Below are 24,069 nucleotides of genomic sequence, written 5' to 3' on the forward strand. Positions count from 1 at the left end.
ATCTTTAAGCCTTAGCTTAGGCAAATGGTCATGTGGTACATGTCACAAAGCAAAAATCCCATGTGCACTGTGGGTCCCATTTTGTGGAGGAAAACCCAGCTACAAGTCAACATGTAGGCTGTTAAAGCTCAGAAACCCCACTGTGTCTTTGAGGCACTGGTGCTGTGGTGCTCAGGCCAGCAGAGGAGCTCTCAGGGAATGCCACAGGGGCTCTTGGAGGGGACAACTGCAGGAATCTTGCTTTCCTTGGGAATCTGAGCAGGGACAGGCATCCTTTTTTTCTCGATACCTCTGGTAATGGCTGAAAAGAAGAATGGAAGCCCTAGGGCATGAGCTGGAATATTCCAATGTCTTTGGAAAACCTCCAGTTGCTCAAGCAGGATTAAATTTAAGGCCTTAACAGCTTGAAGAAAAGATTAACAATATATGTACATCAAGCTAGACTCCAATGTATTTCATATGAAGAAATTTTTTCTTTTTTAATTACCTTAACCCAGCCTTAGTCAAAATGGTTCCTGAACATCTGCTCAGGCCAATGCTCAGTACTGCAGCCTCCTGCACTTTTTAAAATGATGGACTTCGAAAAACTCATCACTGGGGGAAAATAAAACTGAACAGTTCAGTCACCCAACCCCAGCTCTCAAGCACGGAATGCGAAACTGCCAGGAAAGAATAAGGAACAACACGCACAGAATTCTCTAATATCAAAATATAGCAATTTATTCAAGACACTGAATATGATCTGTTGATTCTCTCCTTAAAACAAATGAGCTACAATACACAAGGTGAATTTGAAGAAAGTGTGGGTGGGGGAGAAACAAAATAAGGGTTGATGTTGTTTCAACAGAACCTGGGAAATGCTGAAATGAGAACCAAGTCTGGCTGCAAGTCTGACACAGACAATAAAAACTGCAGAAGCCAGAATTCAGAATTTCAGTGAGTGGCTGAAAGAACATTTCTGCAATTGACAAAGAACCACATCTTTTAAAAAGGCAAAAGGAGGAAAAAAGGAGGAAAAATTAAAAAGGGAAAAAGAAAAAAGAAACCCAAAAACAAAGCAGACCCTTACATTTGACAAAGTGCACTTCACTTGGCTCTAAAATTAGCTATTTTTTCTCATTTTTTTTTTAACAAATTAAAAGGAAATTTCTAAGATGTAGCATGGGGTTAATGTGTGTATAACCCTGTAAGTCAGGCCCGTTAGTGCCCCATAAGGGACCCAGTGTTTTCTACATAAAAGATCCAGTATCCTTCTAGCCCACAGAGCGGAGAGGTTTTTCACAAATTGTTTTTTTCACTTCAAGGCCAGTTCCAGACAGCCAGCAGTGACAAAATGCAATCAGCTTCTTGATGGTTCCACAGTCCTGTTTTGTCTTTGGTGGTTTTTTTATTTTTTTTTTTTTTTTTTTTTTTAATTCTCTCTCACTAAAAAAAAAACCTATAAACAAAATCCAAAATTACTGCACGAGAACATTGCTCAAGTCTGCTGGCCTGTTGTTTCATGCTATTCTGTTCCAGGGGCAGCCACAAAATGGCAGTGTTAGCCTAGGGATGTTTCTTCAGCAACAGAGGAAAGTGACAGCAGTCCCAAAGGCCTAGCTTTAGATTTTGCCGTGAACTGATACCTGGAGAAGCCTTCTCACTGCCTATGTCCTAAAGGCACCAGCCTGCTGGGACAGGATTATCCTTTGCAACTACATCTTTAGCTCTCCTCAGTCTCAACAGCTGCACACTTTTTATTTGAAAGCGACCTACTGCAGTATCTCAGAGAGGATCTTCCAGTCTTTAGGGAGGGGAAGAAAGTTTTGTTGGCTCGTCCAACATGGTGCTTGCCAATCTGATGGGTTTGTCCAGAGAACTCCCAGAAGGGCAGCCTCCCTCACAAAGAAGCTTTGCGAATCTACCCATATCAGAATTTTCTTGGCTTCTTACCTCCATGCAGACTGGCAGAGGAAAGGCGTCATTCTCACCAGCAGTTTGCAAAAAGGAGAAAGAAAAAAGAAGCACACACTGTTGACACTGCTGAGGTATCTACAGTATCTGTTTCTGGAACAAGCACAAAGCTCAGGCTGAGCAAGGAGGCAGCCATGTGGCATAGCCAAACTCAGATTGAGCAAGCCCATGTCTTTGAATCCTGAGGTCTGGCTGAATTCAAGCATTGCACAATGGGCAACAAGAGCCAGCCCAGGGCCCCATCCACTCTGCCCTCCGCTCTCTGCAGACTGGGAACTTTTGTGTGATGTTCTCAGAATTGCCACCCAAAAACAGCTTGGGAAGTTAACCATGTACATGCAATGACTCTTCTCCAAGCATCAACCCAACTGTGCTTTAGAAAACCACATAAAACCTTCGTATTCAAATTCAAGTCTCTCTTCTAGTAAGTACTCTTTTGTAAATAGTGACTTAAATTTGCAGGAGCACGTAGCTGCTATAAAACAGTGCAAAGCTGTTTGTGCTCATTTACAGCCACACTCCTGGAGCAGGAATCTACAAACTACACAGAGCCATATTTGACACTGAAAACAGTCCTCAATACCGTCCAGTGTCCAGTTCTCTGATACAAATTATAAACAAGCCTAATTGTAATTAATAACCAAAATACCATACAGCTGCTTTCCCCTCAGACTAATTAGCACTTTTTGCAGCTACTTATTTTCCTTATTTTCTCCTTTCCAAATACGCATCTTTAAGAAAAGCAACTGAAGCTGGCAGTGCCTGGTTCCACAGAAAGGACTCAGGTACTGTAAAGATCCAAGTACAAAGAGCGGAAAATACAAGAGAAAAAAGGAAATACAAATTCCACTATGCTGTTGCCCAGTGGTTTTGCACCACCAGTTCAGTATCAAGACTCTTGTTTGATTTTTGCTCAGATCAAATCACTACTTCAGCAGCTGTGGTCAAATCAAAGGACAGATTCTGTGTTACAGAAATAGTGACTTTGGGTGGGAATGTGCTGTGCGATTTTCAGTTCTCAGTTTCCTTTTCTCTGTCCTACAAACCCTTACCTTGCCTGCAGGCTAGGAAGGAAGGATAGCAGCTCAGCTCAGGCAGTTCTGAGGATCTGTCTGAATAACACAGCCACCAACCGAAGGCTGCCTCAGCATTTACACCACTTCTAGCAAGCTCTGCCTTTGGCTTTCCTATACCTTTCCTGCATCCATCATTTGCTCTTACAGTACAGAAATCTTCGTCTGCAGATGTCTAGCTCACAGTAAGGAAATCATGTCCAAACTGGATAGGTGGTACTTCAGAAGTCTTTATTGTCGTTCTTGCCCACTATAAATTTATCATGATATATATGTTAAGAAATATAGTTGATATATTGTTTATCAGGTCCTCATCAAATTGAGAGTTCCACGAATTCTATGTTGTCTTTTGAGCACTCAAAGCTAAACCTGTCTGGACAGACAGTGACCCTCCATCTGCAGACCCAGAGTCTTTCTTGACACATGGAGAACACTAGGCAGAGGGTGATGCACTTCCAGATGCAAAGGAAGAGCCCGGTTCTAGGCATGTGCCGACCACAGATGGTCAGGAGTGTGGCAAGAGTCCATTCTTCAACATTGATAGCCACAGTCAATGTATCTTGGTCCAGTTGGTCCCATTAAGTCACTGACTCACTGGAATAGAAACAGCTGATGGGATGAATGCCAAGAATAGTGGAGGGCAGCACTGCCCAACAAAGACACGGGCAGCCAAACATACGGTCTGTATGAAATCTGAACTGTCTCTTGAGGAAAGAAGATGGACAATCATTTTCCCCACGTTACTGAGGATAAACAAAAATATGCACTCACAAAACTGAATATTATATTTATGGTCTCAAAGCTACAAATTCCTTTTAATAAGCGTAAATCATCGAACAGCCACAAAAGTGAGAAGAGACGTATAAATCTCTGGCTGCTGGAAGAGGTCTCTTAATAAATGACTGGCATTTATGTTATCAGATGGCGTTCGGCCTTACAGCACTTTCTGAGAGAGAAGACAAAAAGGATACTGCACCTTTCATGTTCCTTGGATTCTGTCATTATTTTTCCTTGAATTACACAACTGGTCTACATTTGGTGGCCATTTTCAGCTTTTAAAACTGTGTTCAACATAAAAAATATTTTTTTTCCAAAAATACACTGGGTTCTTTCTGTTAAAAGTCATCTTTCTCCTGTAAAAATCTTCCCCAGCACTGCATTCTTATATAAAGCACTTATTACACAATTTGCTCAAAGTGCCCTTGAGACGCTAAGATCTGAAGCATGGAGGATTCTTTTTCTTTTAAACGGAGAGAAAGAAAGGAAAAGAAACAGAGAAGAGAGGAGAAGCAGTCTGTCAAAAATTTTCATTGTCATGTCCACCTGGCTACATCTACTATGGGCATACAGGGAAAAAAAGAAAAAAAAATGGGCAAGAAGAAAAAGGAGAAAAAAAAGGAAGAAGTTGGGAGTGGAAGGGAGAAATAAAAGGAAAACAACAAAAGTTCATCCTAAGCCTGGGATCCTCCAGGCTATAATATTCCAGCTGATAGAAAAACCACTGAACAAAAAAAGTAGTCTAGAAAATAGAAAGTGTTGTGATTACAAAGTCGAGCATTTCATCAGTACAAACTGGTCTTTGAACGTCCTTTGGGAGAGCAACTGTAGTGTCCAAATTGGAAGGAAAAAAATACAACACCGCATGGAGGAGGACTTTTTTTTTTCCCTTTTGGTTTATCACAGCATTTTTCTTTTTTTTTTTTTTATTAATTTTTTTTTGGCACAGCTTTTTTTCCCAGCCATCAGAGCAAGTTCTCAGACGCAAACCAAACAGTGCAATGCCTAGCTGGTGGCTTCATGCTTCCAAGGCTGAATGTTCCAGGTGGAAACCATTCCCTCCCCCTCTGAAGTGACTGTGTTTTTACTCCTTGATGAAGGTTACGGACAAAATACTAGACACCTGTGGCCAGGGAGAGTTGGTTTCACAGTACACTCTAACTTTGTTCAAGTTCGTACAGTTCTGGAGCTGTTAAGAATAGTTTTGAAGAGTGCTTCTCCCCACACATTCACTGCTGGTCCATTTGAAATTTCTTCTAAAACTTCACTTTTACTTCCGCAGATCTAGAACACAAACCTAGAGAAAAAAGACTCAGGATTAAGAAACATTTTCAAAAGTTATCTGGAATTCCTACTTATATACAGCCCAGAATACAGGCTGATCAGCCAGCTGTGTGCTATACTCTCAGGCTTCAAATCAAGTCTGTGTTGAGGACCTGTTTACATGCACGCAAGCAAGGGAACAAAACAGAGGTAGAAAAGATACACTGAAGGATTAGCTGGGATTGCATTGAGTTACAAACAAGCATTCTGGTGGCACATCCTTTATACAACTATATGCTTTATTTAGTTGCTTAAACCCTTCAATTTTTGAAGTATTTCCAAAATATATGCACAGGCTGGTCAGGCACGACACAGGACATAGAGCAGATAAGTGCCCAGTTGGAGCAGCTATTGGAAGCCAGGCATGGCACCAGTTCAAATGGTACAACTCAAATAACTGAATTGTGTTCTATGTGTACCCTTCATTAAAAACAGCGGAAAAATACTACTCTACAGTAGAGTTATGCCAGCCAGATGTGTAGAAGAGTCATTTTAGTTAATGTATAGCATCCATGTGTCCTTCACAAGCTGATCATGCTTTAACTGAATTTTTTAACAAGTAACAAAAAAAACCCTGTAATGAATAATTAGATTATGTTCAGCAGTAGTTTTCCTTTACCACGGGATGAACTTGCTGGGTATTGTACTGAAAAACTGCTCCCACAGGTACTATTCAAAGGTACACTTCTTCTGTGGGGTAAAATTAGAAAGCCCCAGACCAACTCTGAGAATGCGTGATCACTCAGTAAAAACTGACACTTAAGAACACTACCGCTGTTCTTATCAAGTACGTACTTAACATTCATCCCCATCTTTGAAAATATTTACCAATTCCACAAGCACTCTTCATTTTCAATAAAAGCATCACCTCCTAGCATACAAAACCTTTCAAATCAGGAGCAGTTCTAATATACTCCACAGAAGTACTTATTTCTGTCTGGAGCTGTGTATACCTTGAGTCCTGTCCAGAAAAGGCAACATGGCATACATGTTTTTCATTGACACTCTCCAGAAGAATAACTGCCTCTCAACATTTACAACGTGTAAAGCTTCTTACCGATCCATCTGATGCGCTTGCTCCCACTTTGTCTCCTCTAGCATTCCAGCAGACTTCAAAGATGCCTCCGGTGCCTCGGTAGCTATGTACTAGAGTTCCACTCTACAAAGCAAGAGAGCATGCAAACGTTCAACACGGAAGTTCCTTCTTTTTCTGTGTCACTATATTAAAGAGAAGACAGTGGTGGTGCGTGGGAACTGTTCATCTCACCTTACTACAGTCTAGTCATCTTTGTAAGATGCTAAAGTTAAGAAACTGGTCTTTGATACTGAAGAGAAACAGGCTCATCCAGAAAGACATCTACACTATGAATCTTAAACATCTGTTTTTGTCAGCTCTACAGCAGTAAAGGTCTGTGGAGTTAAGCTGAGATGTCTCCCTCTAAAGTTTATTGTTTAATTCAGTGCTTTGGCATCAATATTCAAAACCACATCCATGGAACTGTGGAACTGTATGGCACTTTTGCCATCAGTATGAGAGAGACTGGGTCTTCCCCAAGTTCTCTGTGCAATATACATCTCCTTGCATTAGAAACAAGTAACGGAGAACTTCCAGTTTCCAAGCACGTACAGATAACCAAACAGTTCCAGAAAAAAAGCTGTGTGGACATGAAAGTAGAACCCAGCAATTTTGGCTTGTTTTCAGTACTTAGAATCTAGTACATGAGTGGAAAGAACTTCTTGGCTTTGGGAAGAAAAAACTCCAAATGCTCCACTTTTCTCTGGAGTATCTCCCATGCCTAGTCTGTATTCCCTTTGTATCCCTCATCTCACCACCACAAAGGATAAGCCAGGTGCATCAGATTCACAACTGAACTCATCTTGTTACTAAATACAAGCATCACTTATTTCTAGTGACTCAACCGTTATGCTGGGATTTCTATCAGTCAGTACAAGCAGGCTAATCGTATCATTACAGAGGTATATATATTTTCCATTTATGTTTTTGCTCTTAATGTGTCATTCACATGAATCAAAATAGTACCTGAGTATTCCATATATGGACACATTTGTCAAAGGACCCACTGGCTAGATATTTTCCATCGGGACTAAAAGCTACACTGTAGACAGGCTCTTGATGTTTTGTTAATGTATGGATGCAGACACCTCGGTCAACGTCCCACAGCCGAACAGTGGAATCAAATGAAGCACTACAAGAAGCATTCAAACACAAAGCATGTCTTAGTTTGGGTGTTAATCCATTTGTAGTTTGATACTGTCAATGCCTGAAAAGAATACCAAGAGTTTTATTTTTTCTGGCTAAGCAGAAAACAATGTTTCAAGCAGAACAGCAAAACCTTAACACGTTAAATTGTACATTCTCCATGACAAGGACTGTACCTACAGAACTGAATTCTCACATGTAGGTCTTAGCCCAAAGAAGACCAGGCTCCTCTTTCTGAGGTTCCCCCTGCTGTTATCCAGGAAGGTAAAATGCACATTGCCATTAATAGGATAAACTGTTCCAGAGAAATCTTAGAGAAATCCAGTCCTTAAGAATTTGTGCTTTTTATTAATAAACATTCTGCAATTCTCTAGAATTGTGATTCTTTTTGTTCTGTTTCAGTGCTGGTTTCTCTTTTTTTTTTTTGTTGGTTGTTGTTATAGATCATCTACATCCCCAACTGTGGGCCTAGAGAAAGGCAAGGGAAATAACTGGTACTAAAGATGATACTAGAAGAACAACTCCAAGAAAGCCAAATTCTTCCATGTCCACTACCAGACTGAGGAATAAAAGAAATGGAACAACTCAATGCGATTCTTTCCCAAATTGAAAACACCATGAACTGATTTGATAATCTCATGGTACTAACCCTTAATTGGCATTCTACAAGTAACCAGATTTCCTAAACTCATAGAAGAATTTTGAACAGATTTTTAAGTAGAATTTTGAGCGTTATCCATTAATTAACAAGACTTCAAAAACAGTCAATATCTGTCCAGTTGAACTGATGACCCTTGTTAGAACACATTCCGACTGGCTGAACAGGCTGCCATCTGTTTCATTTAAAACATGCACTCATAACAACCAGATGCTGGATATGAAGGTACAACGCCACATTTAAAATCATTTAATCGAGATAACCAAAAAGTTAAAATATCCTATGACTCAACTCCTTTTTTGTCTTTCAGATACAATTCCTCTGCCTTTTGTATCCATCCCCCTGATTTAGAAGTGCAGGTACTGTTTACTTTATTCACCAGATGGCTTATTAGAACTGTAAACAGGAGACTGACAGCAAGGTAGCAGTGGAATTACATGTCAGAACAATGATTCTTCTCCTTGGTAGGCAATAGAAAGAGGTGTATTTTTACCTTGCTAACATGATGTTGGAGTTTGGGTTGCTGGTGCCTGGTCCTGTGGGACTCCATTTGATAGTATAAATCTCTTTGCTGTGAGCCTGAAGGTCATGTACACAGGTATCTTGCTTCATACTCCAAATCTATATTAGAGTAATTGCAAAGGGGTAAAAACAGCAACATTAAAAATCTCAGGTGAATTATTTCAGTTCTCTCCATGTTATTCTTGCAGTTTGTTTACTTAGTATCCAGACACACACACATATACATAAACACAACCTAATTTGAGTTTATTAATACAGCAGTTTGACACCTACCACGCACACGTCAGAACAGACCCATGAGGGAAAAGTGCCACATATTTAATAGTACTTATTCAATCAATCAGAAGAACTGAATAGTTGCTATGCTGGCCATTGCCAATGCATGTATTTTCATACAGAATCTGAAGTTATTCTATTCAGAGAAGTTCAACTTGCAGTTTGAGTCACAGAACCCAACAGCAGTCATCTTACAGAATAAGAGTAAACTCTTTGTAACTGCTTAGAATGTAGCAATTTTCCCAACAGCCAACTCAGATTTTCCTTTTCTTCCCAAACTCCATTTGTTTTCCTGGTATTTTTAACAGTATGGATGATGGAAGAAGATCAGCTATGTATGCAGTGCTGCATAGCCAAACAGTTAAATGCAAGACAAACAACATACAGCAGAGACAGCAGGTAACTTAGTAAATATGTTCTTCAGGTAACTGAGAAAATAAGACTATGCTAACAGGACTAATTCACAGCAAGCACAGTAAGTCAGAAATAGTCCATTTTGGAAAGATACCAAAAAAGTAGGAAGAATTTAACTCACTCATTATAATTTGCACTGTGAGGGAAATGATAGGTTCTTATGATGACTTTTCAGCAGCATACCCAAGTCTACTTTTGGAAATGTTACACAAAACTTTCATAGGAGCTATATTCTATAGCTAAAAGGCAACATATTCCAAGAAGTTGCAGAAAAATATCAAAAACTAAAAAAAAAAGCTGGAGAGGATTTGTTTCCAAAAGAAGAATAAAATTTGCCTGAAAAGGATTTGCAGTCTCTGTCACTGAAGGAGTGATAGAGGCCTTTGGCTAGGGCAGTGATAGCAAATGACTCTTGTGCTAAATTCAGTCAGAAAAATGAACTGGTACCAACAATCCATGGTGGTTTTTAAAACAGCGTGGAACGGGTCACTCTGACCATGGGGTCAGAATGTGTATGCAGAGTAACACTGGTTACTGCACTACTGCTCTGTAGTAGAATAAAGATGAGGTGTCCTCTTTATGTCTCTCCTAGCCCTATTTTCTGTAAATTTCCACTCCTCTGAATAGTCTAGAAAAATGTTTCTAGAATCCACAGGGAATGAGACTCCAGGGGGAATGTGGCGAAGACAGAACAGGATGGAGCAGAACACATTACATGTCTACATATTAAGAGAAAATACTCCAAACAGCAGTGTTAACCTCACTCTCATCTACATTTATAAGTTTTGCTGCTCTCTGTTTCCATTCTTACACATAGGCTGTGTGCACTAGAAATGCCTCTTGCCTTACCTGTGTTGATCAGCAGTGGAAAGCGATACAAGCTTTAACTCAATTATGTTATGAGAAATGTGTATTACTAGTGCAATTCTATTTGCAAACCTGTATCTTGCCTGGGATGTTTGCTTTGCTCAGAGAAAACAGTATATATTAACAGTAGCGTTGGGCTAGCCCTGCAGTCCAGAAGGAGGGCTTAGTTCTTACAATACAGATCTTCCTGTATATACATAGCCTTCATTTAACGCAGCTGGGAAGGAGCAGCAAGACTGAGAAGAGTTTGGGCTGGAAAAGCTCCATGACAAGAAGCATTTTGGCAAGCCCAGAGCCTCTCTGTACTAACAGTACTTTGCTGGTACAGTGCTGTGGCCTGATAGCCAATGTTATTCCCAAAACAGAATCTGGATGAATCCCATCTACCTTTGAGTACCTAACAGAGGCAAGTAAACCAGCAGTACAGCTGCCTTAGGCTTCCTATACAATGAATGGATAAAGAAGTATTTTCAGAGAGCACTTCAGATTTTTGCTGGGCTCAGAATATTAATGTCCTGTCCCACTGCTTTGGCCAAGGCTTTTAGAAAAAAAAATCAGATGACTTCAGTGAAATTACTTTCAGACAGAAAGACTCCAAGGGGAAAATTCTTTACCTTTACTTTTTTTTTTTTTTGCAATAGACTGCTTCTCAGCATAAGGAAGTTCCTATGAACTTCCACTGATAGGCAAGCAAGTATATATATATCTGTATATAAATATATATATGTGTACATTTAAACTAAGAATATTCTGTGACAGTGACTTATCAGTCACTTGATATTTATTTGGATAGGATGTTTCAGTTTTCCCAGTGGCTACTTATCTATTTTCAATCTTTCCCATTGGCTTTAAGAAACCTGTGATAAATTAAACTGTTGTTCATGAAGAGTATTCAGTCATATGGTATATAATTCCGGAGAAGATTCTGAGAAGATTGAAAACCAAATAATTTTTGTCTTTGCTTTCTGATCAGCAGGTGTGGAGATTATATTACCTTTAATGTCATATCATCAGAGCAAGATGCTAGTAGCATGCCAGATGGGTCCCACTTGATAGCATTAACCTCATTCTGAAATAAAGAGTGATTTTATTAGGTGAATATTCAGGTTACCCGCATTGTACTGGGCACCCAGCAGAGGGCGCTCAAGCTTTATGTCTCCAACAAGGTGAACTACAAATTGCAGCTCTGCTCTATGGGCGAACAAAACAAGAGCTGCCTCCGTAAGAAACTCTCTACACATCATGTAGGAATGGTCACCATTTTGCTTTTGTGAAAAGCACACACAATCAGTCTTCTGATACATTTTTCTAGTGCAACCACTCTCAAACTCCTCAACTGCAAGGATTTAAATAAACCCTCAATCCAGACAGAATCATAACACATCATTAACTGATTTTTAAACTGAAGTATTTCTTAGCTTAATATTTAGCAGATCTACAACAGAAAATACCAGTGGAGCACAGAGTTCTGTGGACTTTATCATTCTTAGTATTGCAGTTCTACAACGCAGGCCTCTCTAAAAGACTGTATTTCTGACAAAATTCAGCATACTGAATATTTCATGATTTTTTCCAGGTTAGTTTTTATAGCACTTTGCAATTAACTAAACCAAATGTATCCCCATGGCAATCAGAAAGTTTCTGGTGCTTTTTCGAGGGTCATACATCTGTAGTTTAAAAGAGCGTTGCACAAAAAGGAAAAAGAATCTTTTTTTTTAAAGCACAGACTGACTCAGAGTCTCAGTGAAAATAATCCTGGAAAACATGTTGATTTCGCTTTATCCGTTTTACACGTTTCAATTGACATTAAGAGGAACTGTACAAATATTTGAAGGCAAGATTTGGTCTGTGTGCAAAATGGTGCAATTCATATAATCATAAAAACCACCGTTCTGCAAGTAGGAACATAGAACTTGCCATAAAATGGCAGCCTAATGTGAGTTTAACCACAGACTAGCTAGAGGTCCCCAAAAGCATTACTCTTCCTCTGTGTGGAGATAGCCAGTTCTGGGAGTTAATATCTACATTACAGGTCTGTATCCGATAGCAGTTTTCTCATGAATGAAAGCTGGAAAAACTAGCCTTTAACAGGCACTGTGTACTAAAAAATGAGTTGTAAAATACATCTTAAACAGATATTAGACGAAATTGATTTTAAAACTGAACGACTGGAGGTAAACTGTTCTCTTCTTATTCATCGTTCTCACTTTCTGAAGGAAATTACACCAGTGGTAAACAAAATCTTATTTATTTATGTGCCTTCAGTCTGCAGCTCCTGCTACATATAAATAGTCTCATTGTTTAAGTTGCAGGTTTTGCCTCCTACAATGATTTAGAACAGTTTATCCCTTCTCACAGGCAGTGACTCACTCCCGAAGAATATGTTTTTAGGGAAGCAATGGGATATAATGCCAGCGGCTCCAGAATGCAAACACATCAGCTGTCATCGTTATTACGTGCGGCTGTGACTTAATCACTAACATTTTAGACTTCTTAAACTTACTGTGTGTCCTTGAAAGGTTTTAACGGGACGATCACAGCCAAGTCTGCATACGTGAATGCACATGTCAGTGCTGCAGGAGGCAAAAGTAGTGTTGTTCTGCCAGTCTACATCCAGAGCAGGAGCTGTGAAGCAGAAACAACAGACGGAACATCAGGGAACACAGCAAAGAAATATTCAACCCCTATCATTTTCCTTCTGTCACCCACGTGGATCAAAGAAACTAAAAACTTGTTGTGGACCTACCACCTGCAACTAGTTGCAGGCCTGACAGACATTGTCCGAAATTTTCTCTTTTGCAGTGGGTGATTTAGATGCTTTGTGCAGGACCTAGCTGTGAGAATCTTTTGGACAAAAGAGGGCAAAACTATCCTGCTCATGTACCATTCATTTCTCTGTAAGCCAGTCCAACCAAGCTGTTGGGAAAAAAAACAATTCTGAAGAAAGAAGATGATTTCAGCTGGGTTAGAGTTTGATCAGAATGTGAATGTCAGATACAACACACAGGAGGGAGAAGGAGCATGTGGCCATCTTCCTTTATATTCTGCGCAACAATGAGTGCAAACCTGCTGCTCTGTGCAGACACAAGTGGATCAACAATATCTGTATTCAATTAAATTTGGCTGTGGATAGATTTAAGATCAGTACATTGATCAAACCTATCTGAAATCACAGTTTAGTTTCTGAAGAGGGTTTGTCATTAATGGAGACTGAACTACTGAAACTTTGTACATCGACAGCACCTCAGCACGTAACTATAACTTGTGTGCAAAACTGTAAAAAATCTCTAAATCTTTACAGTAAGTGTTTCTGTGTCTGCTGCATGTTTTTTTTTTCTTTCTTTTTTTCAATTCAAGAAAGAGTTTTGCCGCCCTCCAGAGGATGGTATGGGACTTGCCAAAACACAGTAATCATCATTTTCTGCACACTGGTGAGAAGTGAATGTCTCAGAATGAGACTGGCGTCTAGAAAGCAAAGTTGAATCTCTCTCTGGCAACAGTATAATGTAAGTTTGTTGTTAAAATGAAAATAAGAAATGCCATAATGCAAAGATGCTTAGAGAAATACTTTTATAATACAGAGGTAAAAAGATACCTGTTCTGCCAAGCCTATTCTATTCAAATACATTTTTTCTGCTCTAATTTTCATGAACTGTAAAATGAGACTGAACGTCACTTGACCATCTGATAGCTCTTTAAATGAGAACAGAGGGCTGGAATTGTTTCAAATACAAGTATTTATTTAGAATATTAAAGAAAATTCTTAATAAAGCTCTGTGACAGGTAAGGAATCCATTCTTTGTACAACTGTAAAGGAAATCTGTGTGAGAGAGGCAGATTACTTTGAGATTCCCGATGAATGGGAATAAGAATCAGGAAACAGTGAAAGATTTTGTTTCTCTAACTGCCTGTTTGTCTTTTATTTTTTATTTTTAAGCTGCAAGCTTAAATACAATAGGATAAGTTAAACTTGTATTACTGTTCCAGAGCAAACAAAAGATCTGTCTTCATTAACAGCTATATACCTTTGGGGCTAATATCTAGCATGAGACATGAGTTGAAAAGTAATTTTCTGAAAGCCACTGGCACCTGAAGCAATGGATTTGCATTACTGTATAATTTGAATTATACAGTGTTGATAATTAATACAGATTCATTTATTAGTGTGTTTAATCACATGTTTACTGGATAAATAACTACATGAAACTGTCTAGAAAAAAAAATCCAATGTAGATTTTGATGCAAGTAATTGAATTGCTAAAGTGTCTTCAAAACCACAGAACGCTGGCCAATTGCTTGAAAACACTTAGAATGTCACCTAGTAAAAGCAGCAACAAGCCCTGAAGAAACGCAGCCATAATAAATGCCAAGAACAAATGTATTACAACAATTATCAGTTAATTCAGGCCACTTTGCATCAAATTTTGGTGCGTTTTAGAATGAGAAGCTCAAACATGGAGTTAATTCTTCTTAATGAGTCATTCAGAGCACTTAAATGTCTGAACAGGGGGGTAACATCAACAAGATGGAGGCCTTCAAGACCTAGATAAAGGAGTCTTAAAGTTATGACAGTTTTGTCTGCATGTGTGTAACCTAAGCAAGTGGTAAGAGCTGAGTAAAAATTTTGTTGTTTCTAGGCCAACCGCTGCGAGACTTCAAAGACATATGCAAAGAAGAATGCCACACAAGTATGTGACTAAGCAACTATGGTCTGTGCAGACCAGACGTTTAAATGCCACATTTAATCTCTGTATTGATAAGATTTTCAGATTCCAGATATGGTGAGTAATTTGCAGTCAGTCTGTTCTAGTGAAAAGGTGAAGCAAGAAGGTCAAGATGAGGCTTTAGAATTGGCTTTAGAATTATCTAGGGACAAAGATTTCTACTGATTTTAAGGGGCATGAATTTGTTCATATGCTTTTGGCCTATCTGTAATTTGTTGTTTTTTACATTCCTATCAAGACATATTTGAAATGATAATTCAATTCAGTCATGTCTAATGGTCGAAAGACAGCACATGTAGTAACAATTTTTCTTGTATTGCACTGGAATAAATATTAAAGTTTTCAACTTGCTAAAGGGAGAATGATGATGCGTCCCCAATGCATGTTGCTAAGACATCTACACTTCAGTGAACATGATTCTGAAGAGGTAACCAGGTTCTGAATCCATAACTATTTAGATCAATAGCTAGGGATTAGTAAGCCTAAGAGTTTCATTACCTACAACATTATACAGTGCAAAATGTGGTTTAGTGAAACAGTTCTGATTGATAAATAAATGCTGCAATGAGAAAATGTGTCAAAAGACACTGGCTCCTCCAAACTGACAACTGAATTAATAAACTTGGAGTGACAAAAATGTAGAGTATGGATCTGCTGTGTGCATGGACATAGTTTTTGTCTTCCACTGAACAGCCATTTCTTTTGCAAGTAGATGTGAGTATTTGAGAATGAGACCAACTGGAAATCGAATTTAAGACTGTGGAAATTAACATCTTAGAATCAGAACGATGTGTTTTTTAATACCAGTAAGTACCTTGTGTATGACTGCTGTATGAAACAATGATTAGTTAAGGGAACCTTTATAGCATCAGAACCTGTAATGTTTTTGACGGTTTTAATCTCAATTTGACTATGCTCATCAGAAATATTTAATTGTGACAATTAACCAGGTTTGGATTATGAATTCAATCATCATCTTAAAAGTCTGATCTCATGTGAATTTATGATTACATCAGTGATTGCTGTTACTGAAGACTACTCAGAATCTATATCTTGTCTATATCTTGTATCAGAATCTGTCTCCTGTGTTCTTGAGAAGGACAAGATGTACAACTGATAGTCCAAGTAAGATTGCTGTTGACTTCTGATAATTAGACAAAGCAAATACAAAAGAAATTCAAGTTAAAACTAAAAGATGAGAAATCCCTGAGGACCTTCATGCTTGCCACAGAGAATGCAAACTGTTGAGAGATCCGCATTTGCTTCTTTTTAAAGTTACCATTTTAACCTTGATACTACTCAAGTACATAGATAACGACACAAGCATTCAGCAGAGTAGTCTTGGCTGGCATGTAAATCCTCTTCTGGAGCTCAGTTTGACTTTCAAAGCTGCTTCTCATAGAAACCTATCCCACTTAAAGGGGGATAAACCCAGAAACCATGCTACTCAGAATAGTTAAGGCACAAAAATACTGGTTCACAATTTGTTTTTTCTCTGGCAGACAGATTTTTACAATAGGCTGATAAAATTAAGATGTGTATTTTACGTCAGTAACATGAGCTCTGCAAAGATTACCTGAATGGAAAGGAAACTGCTGTTTAGCTTCTCCTGTGTGAGCATCCCAAATTATTGTTGTCTGCATAAGGAAGAAGGGGGAAGAAATGGTTAGTGACTGTTCAGCTCAGCGAACAAATAGAGAGAAGAGTTCTGAGGGCCACTGAGAAGCAATTGTAGAATTATTGACTGCAGAGAGCCTTGTGTGCTGTACAGCTGAATAAACAGAAATCCCTTCCAAATATTACAGAATAATTATCTAAGTGTGGATATAGAAGTATCACCCCTATAGAGGAAGTAATGTAACTGCTAAAAATAGGCATATTCTCACTGAATAATGCCAAAGGACAGTACAACAAATTTATAATTAGCATTTTGTTACAGCTGTTTCAGTTATCAAGTAAGACTTCCTTTCTCCGAAGATGCAAGTTGAATTTGACTGCAAACCTAAGTGATACTACATTTCTAATAATTAAATGATGACATAAACTGTTTAGCTGCAGAGTACCTACCACTTCCTGCTACTGTGGCAGGACAGACTAAAGTACGCTTTGCTTACTACAGGTTTAAATCATTCCCACAGCACACGTAAGCAATTTCCCAACTCTAGGTGAACTGTCAGCTTATGGCAGTATGTACTTTGAGGAAATAAATGAAGGCTGCCTCACCTTGGTGATAACATCTCATGAAGAATCACTGCTGTTACTGGGAAATGTTGTTAGGAGAAAAATGGAGCTGCATACGGGCCAGTATTAAAAGGAATAAAACTCAATTCTCACAAATTTCCATTTTTACAACTGTGTGAAAATACAGATTCATCTACCCTACAAATCAGAGTGAGTCTGAGTGCATTTCCCTTGACTACTGGAGAGGAGCACTGTCTGTGCATCCCACTGTAACACAGGCCAAGCAACTCATCACTTGGAAGTACCATTTTTCTCTCCATACTTTACAAAGGAAGCCAAAGATGACACAGAAATCTAATTTTTCAGATGTCAAAAGTTAGGCAAGTGTTTATTTTCCAGTTTCAGTTTTAATGGATTTCTGCTCATCATCAGCAGTCATCTGTTCATTTTAATCTCTAATATGCACTTAGCTGAAACGAGCTTTTGCTCAATTTTCAGTTGAGAACAACCATATTTTGCATGTTTGTAAAGGAAGCCATATATATTTTATCCAAATACAACAGTTTCGATAATTAGATGAGCCAAAAATGCAGTCAGTATGTGTAAGATAACTTCCTTCTTGGAAACTGCTGTGGTTGATAAAACCATATATTTAAGTAGTAGAAGCAGTTCTTTCTTTCATTTAAGATGCTATTTTAAATAGGGAGCAAATGGAGAGTTTTTTAAAACAAACTTCCACACAAAAATTCACGTATTTACGTGAAGTCTCAAAAACGTTCTCAATCACTTAACCCAAGGAAATCCAACACACATTAGAACAAATTAAAGAAACTCCCCACAACTCCCCACAGCATCTGGAGCACAAGGAAACAGTCTTATGGAATTCAACAGCACATGCTCACTGAGTCAGCACACTTAGAAGTTATAATTAAGTATTTTTAGAACTCACTTTATCAACACCAGCACTTAAAATATAATTCCCCTTTTTGTTCCACTTCAGGGCAAATATTGGACCTTTATGTTGACCTAAGGTGCTTGCAAGGTTACCTGGAATAAAGAAAAAGTTAACATTATAATTTGTTTATGAATTAGTCAACTTATTCTTTATTGCTGTTAACTGTGTAGGACCATTGATTCTTGTTTGACTTACCATCTTCTGTCCATATTCTTGCAAAACCATCATATGAGCCTGTAGCCAATAGTGTTCCATCACTCTGTTGGGATGTATATAAATGTCAAAGGTCAATACTAGATGAAATCTGTTCCAACCAAAATGTTCTCCCCCCCCCGAGGTTTGTGCATTACAATTTATAGGTAATCTGAGTCCACACAATAAAATGGACAGTATCATTATTATATAATCTAAACTAAAGGTTAGTACTGCAAATAGAATGAGGAAATAAAACCCTCTGATGGCATAGCTCTGAAAAACTGAGCTAAGGCCATCAGATAAAAGCAATTTATTCAAGAGGATTAGAAAAGGAAAACAAGATAGAAAAAAATTATTTGGGATTCTTCCAGAAAACAAACAGATATTACATCTCAGGCATGAGAGACTAAGAATCATTAACTGATTCTGAATATCCTTACCAAATCCCAGTTGAATGAATTTCAAGCATCTACACTTAAAAGTAGAACCTAAACACATAAGCTACCTACCGTTACCACCTTGAAAGCTGTCTAACACAATGGAGCTGCTTCCAGGTTGCCCAAAGACTCTCACACGTGCTCAGAGGCACAGTATGATGATGGGCAGTCTCAGAATTCTAAGTGGAACTTACAGGTTTCACTTACGAGAAAAAAATCCCGGTAACTTTAACCAGCAAATTACATGTATCCTGCTGGAGGCAGATCTTCATTGAAGGATAACTCCTATGTGGCAATGAAAGATTTACTGGGCCAGAATGAGAGAAATCAAAAGGAACCTGGCTCTGGAACCAGCTGAGGTGAATAAGTACTGTTAGCAGTGGGCAATTAGTCCCTAAGCGTTTTACTTTAGATTAGGAGTGAGATTCACCCCATTTACCTGCAGAAGTTCAGAAAGCAGGAGTTAGATTAACAGAGTAACCTAGTCTCCCCTCTAGAACTAGCAGTACTAACTGCTTCTGGAGTGTAATTCATGATCTTATTTGCTGTAGATTCTGCCCAGACCACCACGAAGGCACATGTCTCTTAGCAGGAACCTACATGACCAGTTTAGACGGCTAAATATGAGGGAGATTAGCTTTACCCTTGGTACCAAAGGATCTGAATATGACTGCTAGAAATAACCTTTCCTGTTGTAACATAAATCACATAAAACAGAGAAGAACTGATTTAATATATTAAACAATTCGAAAATTTCACAATGGAATATGATTAATATTGTAGTTCTAAATAAACAACAAAGGCAAATGACATTTCATGAATAAAAAATTAGGAAAAAGCATAAAACAGCTCTTTAAAACATATCTCCAACTCAACCCTCTGTAAGCAGTCAGAGTGGTTGCAGATTTAAGTCAAGTATGTAATGATGTAGGGGAAAAAATATGGAAACTCAAGTCAATTTCAATGTGCTGTACGTTTATGTGGGCCCCTGATACGGACAAAGGCAACAGCAAAAGGGAAAAGAGAAGGAAAGCTCAGGGATTAGACACACAGTTTATCCAAATTTGTTATCAGTAACTCACATTCACTGGAAAACTGAAAGCACGTTGGAAGCACTTATGATGGTTAAATGAGGAACATTTAATTATATTAGGTACTAGCCCAATGCAAGTGAAGTATCACTTTAGACTGGAAGGGTATGGATCTGCCGCAGGTACTATTAGAGGAAGAATGCACTACTGACAACTTCTCTCATAACTGTTCTGAATCTTTGCTTATTTTCTTCTTTCAACTTCCTTCTTCCTAATTTTCAATTCAGTTTTTCCTGACAATTTTTCTTTCCCATGGTGTACACAGAAAACAAATAATACGCATTCTTGATCTTATCTTAGTTCGCTTTGTTAACTTACCTGCACTTTCTGTAATATTCATCAACTTTATTGTGTCAAATAAACAATACATAGGGGAAGCTGACCTGTACAGCTACCTCATCTTACACTTCTGTGAAGCATCTAGCTCACCTAGCACCAAAGGACAGTGATATTGCAGTAAAGATTAATCAAATCAAGACTCTGACCTGCAACTGAAACTGTACGTAACAGATGAGAATCCTTCCTGGTGCTTAGTTTTCAATTCATTGTGATCGCTTTGTCTATACAACAAAAACTCTGTCTATATCAACAAAATGGACAGAATGAAAATGATCTCAAAATTAGTTAAGGTTCCTGCAAAGTCTTCTAAGTTCATTTTACACTGCTCAGCAGCAGAAAGGAGACATTAAGCAGTCTTAACGCTGTTCAAAGACACTGCCTAGCCACTGGGGATTCCTAAGAATACCTGTTTTCCTTTGCTCACTTCAGTTATCCCTGTGCAGTACTGTAATATCTAACATGGATAAAAGATTTTGCAGGATGAAGTTCAATAAGGGATCAAGTAATACAATTTCACCTGGAAGGTGGATGGGTGAAAGAGAATGACTGCACATGTTCCTACCCAAACAGACTACCAGGTGAGCACATTTTGTTTCGTACAACATAATTCAGACAGGAGCGTGTCTTGATAGTTCAATCTCAGAAGAAGCTTCACTGGTGCTTACATCTCCTCACATGCCAAAACAGAATAACTATGGGATGCAAACACAATATTAATCAGCTTTCATTACTACACAGACTGCTTGTTTAATCTTCATTCTTAAAGTTAGCTGAGTTTATTTTTACTCATGCTCCTATAAAAAGATACACAAATACATCATCATTAAGCTTGAAGATGGCAACTGTACTGGAAAATTAAAGCTTACAGGGGAAAGTTCAGTCTATTATGAGTATCTGAAACAAGAGGTCAATAGGTTAGGACAGAGGTTCTGGTCACCTCAGATATAAAAGATACAGAGCAGCAGCTGTAATTGACTCTGAATTAAATTTAGACAGTTAAAAACCACACACAGTCTTAGAAGCTAGCTTACATTCCAGTCCAGTGAAGTCACATCCTTATTGCTGGGGACATCATGTCCTCCTTCTCTTATACAGTGCCTCAAAACTAGTTGAGTGGAACCACTGTTGCTGTTCTCATTGAGATTCCATATTCTGGCAGTTGAGTCTCCAGATCTATAAAAGCAATTGCAAAGAGATGAAAACTCCTGGTGGCAACCCAGCAAACAAAGTAAAAAAAACCCTCTACTTATAATTGAGAAAACATCACAACCTTTCAAATGTGGCTTTTCAATTCTGCACTTCCTGCATTCCCTATACTAGCAAATATTTTTAGAAAAGCTAATAGATATTTATCTCATATCTATCATTTAAATCTACAGCATAACATCATTTCCTTTATTAAAAAAATAGTTGTACATTTGCTTGCTACCTACATTTTGCACTTCATACACATTGCCATTACAGAGACAGTCTTGGCAGCCTTTTACACAAAGGCTGTGCTCACATGCTTCCCGCAAAAATGGTGCACAGCCACATTAACCTCCTAATGGCAGACGGAGCCCTGGTGCTCCCCAGAGGGGCAGAAGGCAGCATCATCATCTGCAGAGGTGCAGTGTCACCTGGCAGCTGCCTTAGGGAAGGGGACCTCTAACAGTGTGACAAAGGTGCTACAGTGCCTGCTTCCAGGCTCTGCCTGAGGATTTTCATCTACTTTACAGACAGAATGTTTTCTAGGAAGGTATGTTCATTGCAGACTGACGTTGTCTAGAAAATGCTGTGAGGAGAAAGTGAAAAGTTGATCACAGTCTGCTCAAAAATTATACAATTATTTTCACTGTGCACAGATCTTCCTTCCAATAAAAAATGTCTCTGAGGTCAGAAATCAATTTCCAGCAGCAGGGTGGAAGAGATTATGTTTTCTGGTTTACTGGGATTTGCCTCTTGCCCTCCCCAAACCCCCCCTCTTTTTAAACAATCGATAACAACAACAAAAAAAAACAAAGCAACCAAGATGGATTTCTTGCTGTGTCCAGAGGGTAATTTTCATTTACCTGCAGTAAGCAGAAACCTGAAGCAGAATTAGGATCTCTCCTATATTTCCAAGAATTCATACAATCAAAACTAAATGTTATTGTTGATGTATCTGATGTTAACTTTTCCTTGCTTTTAATTAGCGACTAGGACTTACTTTCCAGTACATGAGCAAGTAGAAAAAGTATTTTTTTTGAAGACAAAAGTCCTGAGATCCATTTTTGCATGGATAACCCATGTTTTACTGGAAAAGAAATCTACTACAAGAGAATTTTGTACTTTCTTGTGGTCTACTAATAAAACATTTAAAATGTTCATACTAAAGATACCAAGACAATTTTGAACATTTCCTACTTTTCAATGCAAACAATGGCCAATAAAGCAACAAACTAGATTGATTTTTTGCATATTCTTCTGTCAACAATATAGCCAGATATTACATGAACAATATTTCAACAGTACAAGAAAAATCCTCTTTGCCTGTATCAGTGTCTCTGAGGTCTGCTGGGTCACTGCATGCCTGGGGAACGTGCCTCCCATCTCCTCACAACCTTTTGTGTCAAGCTGAGACGTGACTGCTGGCCAGGGCTTTGTCACAAGCTACTATCATTCTTTGGCTTCTATGCAGCCATTCTTTGATTGTTGGCACACATCTTTCACATCGGTGATTAAGAAATAATTTGAATCAAGATAATTTTGGTCATCATATGGAACTATGAATGTAATACAGCTTCTCACTTCTTCAGAGGTTTAGAAAACTGAACAATTTTGTATGTACTGGCGGGAAAGTCCATGCAGTTAAACACAAGGCTCAGAAGATAAGGGGCATTTTTAGTTGCAATAATTTACAATAGTGGGAACGTAAATCTTTCATAGGCTTGGGTTACTCGTTAGCATGCTAAGTAGGAAATTCCTCCAGTGCTGGCTTCTACACTGCATTAGATTCCTGGCCAATTCTGCCCTTATTGTAATAATCCACTTTGCTATTGGACCCTCTGAAGAAAATACACAGCCACTTGGCTATCAAACACAATATCCTATTTGCTATTTCTAAAAGGGTTATGGCTTTGTTTTTCAACAGTTTTATTTAGTCAGTTTTCTGGCTGTGCTTGGGCAATCTTATTTTCCAGTATTTTAATTTTGTTTTTTTTCATTTTCTTCTTCCTAAGGCTACATAAGCCATTATGTGTTCCTGCAGAGAGGTTTTATAAGCCTACCAGTGTGTGGCAGGGGTATCTGTGTGTCTTCCTCTTTGTTGCTGGGGACAAAAAAAAAAAGAAAAAAAAAAAAAAAAAGTATTCTCTGTTCTGGAAAGTATTCTGATTTCTGTTGAATGATTCAGTGAACCCTACCTTATTAGAGAACCATAGTTCAAGCACAATTCAGAAAGATATTTAATCTCCTTAGCCCACAGAAGCATTTCTATCTGCATGATAAAGCAGCTCATTCCAACATGCGAGTCATGAACACTTGAGTAATAGGTATACTGTTCTGCACTACTGAAGAATACTGCCAAATTTTAGGAAGTCTTAGTTCTGAAAGCATTTTACTTCATGCCCTTCAGCCCTTGTGTAACCATGAATCAAAGTAGAAGAATGCTTGCAGAATTTTATTTGTGATATATAAAACCCCTGTTCCATAACAGCCAGCAAAGAGGTTAAAACAGCAGCAGCGTCTAAAGGAATTTGCATGATTATTGAACTTTGGTACAGTCTTATAATTTATGGTTATTTTGATATGCAATATTGCTACATATCTTTAACACTTCTGGCTGAAATAGGTTGGAGTTTTTATTTTATTTCAAAACAGATTATTAAAAGCATAAAGGGAACCTCCTCCACTTAATTTACACGCGTAACTTTTCCTTAAAAAAACAGGTCTCTTAAGAGTAAATGCTTAAGTTTCCTCTGGAGTCAGCAAAGGGAAATGCCTCCGAGGTATCCAGAGGGAAAAGCCAACTGCATAAGCACAATGAGGAAGCTTACTGTCTGTCCCATTGATTCAGCAATATTGTACCCCACAATAGATAATT

General features: G+C 38.4%; 1 protein-coding gene across 5 annotated transcripts in view; it reads right to left on the bottom strand.

Moving 5' to 3' along the window:
- Nucleotides 1-694: 694 nt before the first annotated feature.
- TBL1X (transducin beta like 1 X-linked) overlaps nt 695-24,069 on the bottom strand; it is a 199,588-nt gene continuing 176,213 nt past the window's right edge. For all 5 annotated transcript variants that reach the window (XM_042810794.1, XM_042810792.1, XM_042810793.1 and 2 more), the window contains 10 exons: nt 21,038-21,179; nt 18,140-18,203; nt 17,939-18,036; nt 16,385-16,445; nt 12,588-12,709; nt 11,079-11,153; nt 8,499-8,626; nt 7,168-7,333; nt 6,184-6,285; nt 695-5,100 (listed from right to left, as the gene is read on the bottom strand). In XM_042810794.1, the coding sequence (XP_042666728.1) occupies nt 5,074-5,100; nt 6,184-6,285; nt 7,168-7,333; nt 8,499-8,626; nt 11,079-11,153; nt 12,588-12,709; nt 16,385-16,445; nt 17,939-18,036; nt 18,140-18,203; nt 21,038-21,179 (985 nt within the window). In that variant the 3' untranslated portion in view covers nt 695-5,073. The remainder of the gene's footprint in view (nt 5,101-6,183; nt 6,286-7,167; nt 7,334-8,498; nt 8,627-11,078; nt 11,154-12,587; nt 12,710-16,384; nt 16,446-17,938; nt 18,037-18,139; nt 18,204-21,037; nt 21,180-24,069) is intronic.

Source organism: Centrocercus urophasianus, unplaced genomic scaffold (assembly GCF_019232065.1).
Source record: "Centrocercus urophasianus isolate 14NV4802_14NV808 unplaced genomic scaffold, USGS_Curo_1.0 seq_12, whole genome shotgun sequence".
Classification (NCBI taxonomy): domain Eukaryota; kingdom Metazoa; phylum Chordata; class Aves; order Galliformes; family Phasianidae; genus Centrocercus; species Centrocercus urophasianus.